We start from the raw sequence: 11,282 nt of genomic DNA on the forward strand, positions 1-11,282 counted from the left end.
TTTAAAACTAAAAGTGCAAATCGTTTAATCTCAACCATATTTTTTACTTATATACAGTGAAGTTGACCCAAATAAAATCGCCCTCCCATTTATCTGTAAATTTAAAACCGTCACGTCGACACCCTCCCCTCCCCAAAAAATACATTCAACAAAGCAAAACAGGAACAATTTAAGGAAACAGAGACAAAACCTGCTAAAAGAAAAAAAAAAAAAAAACACCACAAAACTCGTAATAATAATATTAATATTACAAATGGCACACCACAAGTCTGCTGAGTCGAAATGTGACCGAATGCTGTTGAGTCTCGTCAGATGTGAGGTTCTTTTGTGAATTTATCACTAGGGTGCCTCATCTTCCTGCGCACACCTACACACATCATAAAATCAGGCACCAAAGAGATTGTCTTTTGATACGTTTGCTTTTTGTTTAGTTTTTTAAGGTTACATTCATTCACCGGGTGAAGAAGTATTTAAACACACAGTAATGTTGGAATCGATGTGCACTAGAACGAGGGTATCCAAAAAGTTATTGCCAGCTTGAAGAGTACACATGCAGTTGTTTTTTTTTTTAATCCATTTTGGAGTGAAGTCACCATGACGACGTGAGGAAAAAGTGACCCTCATTGTGTGCGTGTGTGTTTCTGCATGCAGTGTGTGTTCAGGAATTCTCAACATCCTCGAGGTCTCTGCAGGAGGCTCCTTAAAGGCACTTAAATAGGGGGAATTTGTTTCGTGATATATCATGAGACTGGGTGCAAGTGAAGACACTCCTCATGTGCAATCACACTCCGCTGTCTACGTGAGACTAAAACGCAGTTGCATTCACACAGTCGCAGTCACACAAACACAACAATTTCCATTAGAAGAGCTATAATCATTCAACCTGACAGTAGCCTGTCTCAGTATCTGGATAGGGAAGATTCTTCTGTGCAAAAAAATAAAAGTTCACCTTCTACGTGCAGCCCAGCGTTCAGTAAGTGCTCACGCATAATACTCATCTGCGCTTCTTCATCGGCCGTGCCGTTCGTCTGCATTTTCTTAAGGAAGTCTTTTTTTCTTTCTTTAAAAATACTCTATTCATATATGTCAGCAACGCAAAGCGATTTTAAAAAAAGGCACCAGACTGGCACAGAGAGGAAGAGTCGCTCCTGTGCTTCAGTTCAAACGAATGTGGAAAGACTGGTGGGAGGTAAAGTAAGAGGGAGGGGGTGGGAAGGGGTGGGTGAGGAAGTCGTTCAGGTGAGCATGGGCACGTCGTCTTCTGAAGTGTTGTCCTCCGAGAGGGGGATGAGCAGCACATCGTCATCCGAGGAAGAGGAGGTGGAGGAGAAGGAAGGCGAGGCGGAGAGGGGCACATAGTTGGTGGAAGAGGGCGAAGCTCTGAAGCGGGAGATGCTCAGGCCTATCGTGTGGAAGATGGAGGCCAGAGATGGGCTACTGGGGGGCACGGCAACAGGGGGAGTGTGGGGGGCGTCCACAGGTGGAGCTGGGGGTGCGTAGGGAGGGGGAGGGGGGAAAGCGATAGGAGGAGGTGAAGGCAGCGGCAGTAAAGGAGGCGGTGCTTCCAACTGCTGCTGCACCGGCTGTGCCAACAAGCCGAGTTTCTGGGCCACCGGCTGGTTGACCGCCTCCACGGCTGATGGGGAGCTTCCAGGTGTGGAGCGAGCTGTTTCTTGGCCTGACGTAGCGGTGTCTGACTGCTGCTGTTGCTGCGCCTGCTGCTGGTTGGAGCTTGATGACTGAGTCTGCCTGGATGTGGATCTGGGGATCAGACCCCACCTTCTCAAGCGGCGAACAGCTCGGCGGATAAATCGGGGCCTACGTCTGCGGTGTGGGGAGCTGGCGGCATCCTGGCGGAGCAGCTGCAGGATTCCTCTCAGAGAAAGAGTCGAGGTCTGACAAAGAAACACAGAGCAGATTATTTCAACTACCTTTGGCAGCTCATGTTCAACATCCTAAAATCATTATTAAAAATCATTAAACCTGCTTAATTTATTTACGCGACACTAATCAAAGTTTGAGCTTAGTGTAGGCGGCTTCAGCTAATACCATCAGGCAGCGCCAGCTTTGTTTTACACACTTTATGCCTCCGCCTCCACCGCCTCAGCTGTCTCACCGAGGACTAATAAAAGAAGCTCAGAGTAAACTCTTAACACTCCTCCGACTTCAGCCCACATCCAGCTGGGGATCAATAAGGCTGTTATAGATGAGCTTTAAGACAGAGAGCACTACTACACATTACAGTGTGTGATTTAATGTATAGTAACAGCTATCTGCTTTTCTTTAATACACCCACAGGGTTGCCAGACATCTAATTTCTTAGACTTTAGAGTGTTTAATTACATTTATTAAAGCCTTTAAATCAAAAAGCCTTCAACAAGATGTTGATTTGTAGGGTTTTAACACATTAATTAAAATTGAAGTCAGTTAATCAGTTTTTCCTGCTGAAATTTCAACACTTGGGTTTTATAAAAAACACCTCTAAATGCCTTAAATGTATATTGGAACTCTGCAGGACAGGCTGCAGTCAATCACATGGGTTCTTTAAACAAATCAGTATGATCTAAAGTCCCGACAGGATCCTCGACTGATGAAATCCTGACAGGTGTATCCATGCAGGCAGTTAAAAATCTCTGTGGCGCTCCACTCTCTCACCTCATTGGGGTTTTCTATGGGGAAGTCCTCGACCGGGGGGATGATGCCCTGTGCAATCAGCTGACCGTAAGAAGGCGGGGCCTGCTGCTGGATGAGCTCCGCCTCGTGGCGGTTGATTGGCGCAAACATGCTGTGAGAGAATAGACGCTTTTAGATGCAGTCACACACATTGCAAACTTGCAAAGCACATTTTGTTTTTATTTTGAAGCATCATGCAGATCCACATAAAGTATACAAATATAAAGTCTAGAAATAGATTTGACTCTAAGAGGTACTTTTAAAGGTTAAAAAAAGGTAAGCTTTTAATACACTGCAGGTTATTGGTTCCTGTTGTTGTACATAACTCAAGCGTTTAACTGACAACAACAACAACCAGGCAGTTTTTTTGTTTTTGTGTGGAGTGTACTGTCAGTGTTGTAGGAGGCTGTGCTATCCATCTGAGAGTTACTGTCTGGCAGTTCTGGCAGCAATTAAAGCCAGAAGTTAGAAAACAATGTCTGCATCTCCTGACTCATCATCTGAGATTATCAGCACAATACATGAGTCAGTCTTTTCTTCTTTAAAAGTGGCAAGAAAGCCTCATTATGCTTCATCGTGGAACGAAAATAATCTAAAGCAGCTACTTTGTAGAACAGAAGAGCTTCGGCTGCAAACCTCAAACAAAAACGCAGCAGAAACATTCGAAGACTTACCTGTACTCCCTCGTCCTGAGCGAGTACAGTTTACAGGTACAGCCCATGGCAATGACCAGAAGTAGTCCACAGACCAGGCTGCCCACCGTTGCCGCAGTGATGACCTTGCGGGGCAGGATTACTGTGCAGTTGAGCTCATCTGTGCCGTCCTTGCAGTCCACCTGGCCGTCGCAGCGCCAGCTCTCATACACGCACCTGCAACGGGAACAAAGAGCCATTTGTTACCAGAGCAGGCTGGAAGAAAATGAGTGGCAGGTTCAGTTTCACAGAAAAAAATCAGACGCCGCCTGAATTAAGACTCACAATAAAACCACAACGCTGTAAACAAGGAGAAGTGAAACGGGCTGAGTTAAAAGGATCACTACACTTAAGCTCAAAACTTTCCAATACACACTTTGTGCTTTTGTTATAGAGCGAGCTGCATTTAGAAAAAGGACTTTGGCCGATTTTAAGACACTGGGGCTTTTGATAAAACATGCAAATAATGGCGACTGGTTAACATGACACTATTGCAGAACTACACAATAAATCGCAATAGCATCATTGAAAATAATCATCACAATAATGTAAAACCATAATAAATAGCTGTATATAAATATAACCTGCATCAATGCTTTTTGGAGGAATGCAGAATCTCTACTTTCAACACTGCATTTTACTTTCTCATACGTAAGTCTGTGCCTGTCACACACTGCTGCAGGATGGTTGATATTTCTACAGAAAAACAGCAGAACCACAAAAACCACAGCAAAGTCAATTTAAACTCTAAGATGGTCACATACAGACACGCCCGAGCCTGAAACTCCACTAACCTGATTTGTTATGAAACAAAGCAAAACAAAAACAGCAGCACCCGTTTCCACGATGAGTAAAATAAGCCTGTACAGGGTGAGAATGTCCTGTGATACAAACGTGATTCCCCCCCCCTTACTCCTTTTATGTTGTGTGTGGAGCTGTGTGACACAGGTGCACACTGACCTGTCGCTGTCACAATGAAAGGTCCCCGGTTGACACACGGTGCAATCCCTCTCGTCGCTGCCATCGGCGCAGTTCAGCTGGTAGTTGCATCTCTCTGCTAGTGAGTAGCACTGCGCTTTGCTGGTCGCTGTCGTCCTCTGTCCTGCCATTCCACAGGGAAAGTGATTCGGACTGCAATTCCTGCAGCCCTCCTCGTCCTTTCCAGTCTCGGGACAGTCCCACTTCCCATCGCAGTGTTGCTCCTGTGTAAAACATCCTTCCGCCGCTCCCCCGCACCGACCTTCCCACGGAGGGCAGTAGCCCTTAACATGAAACGTGGCGTTAAAGTTGGAGTTCTCTGTGCCAAGAACTCCTTTATACACCACTGACATCACGCCGGTGTTGGATTCAACTTGGACCGATTTGGAATTGGAGGAGCTGGTAATCTGTGAAAATGCAGATGGATTTTCAATAATAATGTTTTTTGCTTTGTTTGTCTTTTAAAAAAAAAAAAAAGAAAAAGAAAAATCAATTGTGGGTAACAAATGTTTGGGTTGGGAAACTCACGGTTTTAATAATGTCTCCTTTGCCTTCCTCTCTGTTGTAGACAGTGAGTCGGTCCTCAAAAGCTAGCGTCAGCTTTTGCAGTTCCAGTCTCAGCGGCCTGGAGTCCTGAGGATCCAAAGTCCAAACACAGGACTTACTTTGACCCTGACAACCTGGAGGGGAGAAGGTCCCATAAAAGGTCTGAAGAAGCCCTCCACAAGGACAGTCACAACCCAGTTCATCGTTGTCATCAGATTCTTCATCGAGACACTCCACCTGCCCATTACAGCGCCAGGAGAGGGGAAGGCAGCGACCCCCGTAGCATCTAAAAGATGATTCTGGGCAATCGCCTTCATATGGATCTGTACAAAGGGAAGAGGATAAAGGGAACATTTAGATAATAATTGTAAAAAGGAGCTGGAACTGCAAGCAGGCGGCACATGTCAGGCCGTCATACCCCTGGCGTAGTTCAACAGAAACGATGACACAGGGAACAAATGAGGGAGGAAGTGGTGCGTCACTGTAATATTTCCCCCTGGGAGCTCGATTGGCTGCGGCAACTTGGAGCCACACAGGATGATTGGATCACCCCCAGCCGATGAGTTTATAGACACCCATTCCTTCTTACAGCGGACAGAAAACTGAGAGAAGCTGCGGAAAGATTTGCAATAAGAGAAAGTTTGCATCAGTGAACAGAACCCACAGTTTCTCAGTCGGAGACATTGCATCTCAAAAACTTTAGTTTTTGTCTTTATTTCCAAATCTGGGTCATTCATTACTTCATAAACTATAACAGAAAATGATCAAGCAATATTAAGTATTTATATACTTTTAATATAGCAAAAACAATCAATGCATTGCAAAACTGGTATATTTACTCTGTTAATAATTATCCCAGGTCACCTGATTTGCGGTAAAATAATTGGGAGTAAATTATTTAACGTCTTCGAGCTTTCAAAGTGTCATCTCCTTTATGTGCCACCTTTGAGCATCCGTACCTGAGAACAATCGGCTCATCTTCTGGACCCGTGATGATCCAGCCGTCGGACATTGAGCCGAAGCAAAAGGACCAGCTGTGGTAAACAGAACTTCTGATCACTCCCACCTTATCGTCCACCACCTGAAGGGAGCGCCCACAATGGGCTGTGATAAACACAAGGAAGTAGAGTTAATAAAAGTTCCTGTTTTGTGAATAAATGAAGTGTTGTTGTTTGATGTTAAACCTGCCAGGTGTGAAGAAAATGTAAATGTAAACGTCCCTAAAGCATGAATGGTGTTGTTTATTATCACTGTGGGCTTGAGGCATATTCATTTTCATAACACGATGAAACATGCAATGACTGATTTTCCTTACATGAGCTGAGAGCAGGCTCAAAATGGCTCCATGCTGCAGAGGAAATAAGCAAAAAGAGAACAGAGCAGGTGCTTTATTATCGCCACTCACACAGATTGTAAATGCTGTATGACACGAAAAGTTCAAACATGACCTTTGGTTGACAAACATTTAAAGCAGCCGCCTCAGAGAGATACACAAACAGCCAAAAACTCACTCACTCACCTGTTATGTAGAAAACCAGGAGGGCAGGGAAGCTGTAACTGATTTTCATTGTGGTAACGTTTCTTTTTTTTTATGTTTAAAAATGTTTTTTTAATAAAAAGTTAAGAGGGGGGGTAAAAAAGAAATGTTAGAGAAGTGCCATTGCAGGAGGTCTTGTTCAAGAAGACTTTGCCTGTAGAGAAAAAGAAAAGATGAGTGAGACACATCTTTGATCTGGGTGAACGACTATCAAAGTTTGGCTGGACGACAAATGAGAAACACAAAAACATCTGAGCCAACACTGGCTATTTTAATTTTTTATTATCCACCACAGTCATCATAAAATAGCCATTTCCGCAATCAAATCCACAGTAACTGCTTCTCTGAAACAATCAGTTTTCAGCAGCAGTTATAATGAGTAAGTTTTTAAATAAAGGAGCAAAGTTTAGATGCTCCATTGTTCATAAGGCGTTTGATGTGTTTTCATGCCGGATGCACTTCCTCGTGCAATCCCCTTCCCCAAATTTGTGTCTCTTCCTGACGATCTTTCCCTTGTTAGGTGCAGGTGTAAACCACTAGAGCATGTGCATGAGGTAATTGAGAAATGGTCAATCGTGGATAATCACTTCACAAGAGTAACTTAAACTATACTGTGAGTAATGCATACTGTAGATCTAGAATATAATCATGTGTAAGCTGACGGTGGAGCAGAATTAAGTGTCGTCCCTGAGCTGAGTTTATAAATAGTAATAAACTAGGCTTCCATCACTTGCATCGCAACATAATGAACGTATAATAACATATATTATATAATGAACATAATGAAGACATATGTGAATGAAAATAGATATCAGGGCTAAAACTCCATAATGAGTTGAGCTGTGGTTTGTACCAACTGTTTCCAGCTGTTAAATCTTCATGTAAGGATTATAACATTTTGAATTCTACATTAATATTACACATACTACATTTTATAAACTTCATTATTTATATTGAAAATGCTTTAAAACTACCTTAGATCATTTGTTACATGGTACTTTTAAGTTAACCACAATTACAAAAATTACAGCAGTGGAAAAATGCCTCTGCGTTATGCAACACACACACACACAAGCACCAGCATGTATTAATACACACGAAAATAATCAGTTACTGAGGAAGTGTCAAGGCAGGAAAACTCAGCAAAGGCCCCTTGAACACAGATGTTATTTTGATCTTTATTTACACACAGTCAGACGTAACACCCGACACACACACAGCGATTTCCTCCCCATAATCTTCTCAGCAATGACGCCAGAAACGCTCCCATTTCCGAGATAAAAAAAAAACCCGTGAAAACTAACACTTTAGTCCCCGTTTCTTCTTCCCAGTAAGATAAAACTATACCGAGATCCAGTTCTGCTTGATTAAAGTCATATTTATGTCCATACGTGTTAAGATTGCGACCACAGATTAGGTAACGCCACAGTTTCGGTTTGGAGAAAGGAGCCGCTGCTCTCCTTTACAGCTTTAACAGCTAGTTCCCAGCCGAGCTAAAGGCTAACGCCAAATCTCACTGCTCGCGTCGTTTAAAGGGCATTTTTCAGACCGCGACACCCCCAGAAAAGCTCTGTGACCACAGCACGAACGACTTAAACACTCAAACCAACTAAAATATAGAGTCCAGAAGCAGAAATAACACAAGTAATTCATTAAAAAGTACAGAGCCCTTACCATGTCGGTCGGCCTTTCTTGTTGACAAGTTCGAAGCTACTTCCGTATATCACAACTCGTGACGTCGAGGAGAGAAGGCGGGGCTTGTCATGCACATTGCTAAAACCGGAGCCGCTGAATGGAGCTGCAGGTTAACTACAGCTTTAATCCTCATTCATAAAAATATGTTTCTCTGTATATATATACATATATATATATATATATATAATTTTTAAATATCAAGCGGTTATGCTGAATTTAAAACAAACTCATAGTGTTTTTTTAATATAGTAAATTAACGCAGGTCTACAAACTATATTTTCTGATAAAGGTGAAATGTGCATTTGTTAACACAAGGTGTCAGTATCAGCTGTCACAAATATCCGACACCAGGTTTAATTCATAAAAATGGAGTCTGATTTGAATGAACTTTATTCTACTGTTAAATTTCACCAGTGATGCTAGAAGAAACAGGGAAGTGAGAAAAGTTTATTTATACAATAGAGAATAAAATACAGTTATTAAAATAGGATGAGCAGATAAAACTAAATAAAGGCAAGCCTGAATAAGTGGGTCTTTTGTTCCTTTTTAAAGGTGTCAATAATGTCTACGAGTCTTATGTCCAGTGGAAGCGTGTTCCACAACTGAATTTAAGTGAAAGGAGAAAGAAAGTTGATTGATTGAGTAATGTAATCAAGTAAGATAAGATAAGATAAGATAAGATAAGATAAGGCGGTGTTGTCTAACAGGGATGACAGCTTAGCCACCATTCCATTCTGCCACCACAGAGTCAAAGAAGGTCTTCAGGAGCTCTCCCTGCACTCCAGAAGACCTCGGTCTCCATAGCAGATACTGCCTGCTCTGACCTTTCCTGTAGATGGCCTTTGTGTTGTTAGTCCAGTCCAGTTTATCAGTCAGGTGAAAACCCAGATACTTATATCAGTCCAAGATCTCAATGTCCATTCTCTGGATGTTTACTGGTGGACGTGGAAGATGTCTGCAGCTGTGAAAGTCCACCACCTGTAGTCCCCATCAGTGATGAGGCCAACAATTGCTGAGTCATCAGAAAACTTTTTTCGAAAGCAATCGGCAGAGTTGTAGAAGTCTGTGGTGTTTATGGTGAATAGAAATGAAGATTTGTCCATTTGTGCCAAATCACATCCGATCAAAGAAAACCTGCCTGCAGATGATAGATTTTAGGCCTGTGAGGTAAGTGACCATGAGCAATCATAACATGTCATTTTGTTTATTTAAGTTGTTCTCCCGAGATCTGGCAATCAGACAGTGAAGAAAACAGAAATCGGAATATTTATATATTTCCCCCCCAAAAAACAGTGTGGTTAGGGTTTGGAGCTGGTGTCAGGGTTGTCACCAATGATGGTTTAGACCTCACAACTTGTATTTTTGAATTTTTAGGATGTTATTTTTACTTACACCAAAAGGTTGGATGTCTCATAACATATGAAGGATTGTCCATTTGTGCCAAAATACATTAAAAGTAGTTCCTGTCGTGCTCCTCCGGTTTTCTGTGTTAACTAACCCATTTTCTGTCTGTCTCTCCTCTTTATGCCTCCTCTCCTTTCGCACAGTGTGTGTGTGTGTGTGTGTGTGTGTGTGTGTGTGTGTGTGTGTGTGTGTGTGTGTGTGTGTGTGTGTGTGTGTGTGTGTGTGTGTGTGGGAGTTAAACACACCTTCTGTTGCAGGGCGGGTTACTTTTGCCTGCCTTTCCAGCATACCTGGAGATAATGAACTGACTTGTCGGTAAGTGTTGTCTGCTATTTAAGACTGAGGAGATCTTTCAGTCAATGCCTGATCGTTGAACTGGAAACAGTGAAGTGAAGTTGGCTCCTTCTTCAGTACTTTTCACACGCTCTGGTTTTTGTCTTCGCCTCACCTGTATCTCATTTCTGCACAGGAATCCCAGCTGTGTCTGAGTGAGTTATTGAGAGAGTTTTCCCCTGGAGACGGATTCATCTGTGGACCTGTTCGCACTGGAGTCCTGGACCCACCAACTTACTTTCCTTCTGTTGTCAGTCTTGTTATTTGCTTCACTGTAAATAAACGCGCTGTCTTTAATCCCTCAGAGTCCTGTCCTTTTTCTTCACTCCACAAAACTGATGCTACTTGCATGCACTATTTCAAAGTAAAATCTTGCACTTTTAAATCTGCTGTTGCACGGCTGCAGTGAATTCCAATCTTGTCTAAAGCATAATAGCTTATGCACTGAGCATAAGCTTGATGGCATCATTCACAGCACTGAGCTAGTTTAAAATTTCCATGCACCTAGTTTGTAACACTGTTTTGCACACTTTCACCCACAGCTGGAGATTTAAGGAGGACACAGGACCCCAAACAACATACAGGACACATGAATTCATCACTCTCAATAAGATCATAAACAGGCAATTTTGTTTTAAAGAGTCTTTTTAAGTATTGTGAAACTAAAACCCCACAGCACACAAGCCCACTCTCAGTGAGTAGGAGCACAGCATTTTCTCCACGGCACAGAGGAGCACAAAGAAAAAAGGAGGAGGTCCAATATTAGGACTTTTTTTCTCTCCTCAAAATGTTTGGAAACTATGCAAGTTATGAGAGGGGGAGAAAAAACGTCTCTTGTGTGACTTATCTGAAGGAAATGTTGCCTGACTATCTTGCGTTCAGTCACACGCAGTAACAGTCTAAATGTACAGGAGACCTTAAACTCATTGCATATGTAGCCTTTTTTGACCTGTTTTGAACTTGCAGGGACTTTTAGGTGGAAATCTTAATCAGCTAAACTATATTTCTGATGTTAATGGGTGAGGCATGCGTATTTAAACAACGTTAAACGTGGTCCAACTCTTCTCCTTAAACCCACACCGTCATGCTGTCCTTGTTTTCACTCGGGGATGTTATTAAATTACAGACATTGTGTCCGCGTTTATATTTCTGCACATGTTAACTTCAGCTGGTGCCCAAATCTTCAGCTTCCAAATATAGAAATTAACATTTCTGCTTCATACTGATACTGAAAATGTATCAGGAGTGCGACCTCAGTGTTTTCAGTTATGGAGCTTTTATTTTCGTAATCACTCCCTTAATTTAAAAAAAAAAAAAAAAAAAAAAAAAAAAAGTGTAGTAGTGTAGTAATTGAACTTCCTTGCGAAGCGTGACGTTTTTTACTGGAGGAGGACCTTGAAGAAAATGAGGTCCCCCCCCCCTTC

The 11,282-nt window shown here is 42.4% G+C and overlaps 1 protein-coding gene across 1 annotated transcript; it reads right to left on the reverse strand.

Moving 5' to 3' along the window:
* Positions 1-8,156, reverse strand: lrp10 (low density lipoprotein receptor-related protein 10). The gene is made up of 10 exons (XM_031729733.2): positions 8,101-8,156; positions 6,409-6,580; positions 6,205-6,237; positions 5,849-5,993; positions 5,308-5,501; positions 4,872-5,212; positions 4,326-4,750; positions 3,348-3,542; positions 2,656-2,785; positions 1-1,895 (listed from the first exon to the last, which is right to left on the reverse strand). Exons 2-10 carry the CDS (start codon positions 6,455-6,457, stop codon positions 1,236-1,238), a joined length of 2,172 nt encoding a protein of 723 aa, XP_031585593.1. The 5' UTR covers positions 6,458-6,580; positions 8,101-8,156; the 3' UTR covers positions 1-1,235.
* Positions 8,157-11,282: the final 3,126 nt, after the last annotated feature.

This window comes from Oreochromis aureus, linkage group 3, assembly GCF_013358895.1.
Source record: "Oreochromis aureus strain Israel breed Guangdong linkage group 3, ZZ_aureus, whole genome shotgun sequence".
NCBI classification, from domain to species: Eukaryota; Metazoa; Chordata; class Actinopteri; order Cichliformes; family Cichlidae; genus Oreochromis; species Oreochromis aureus.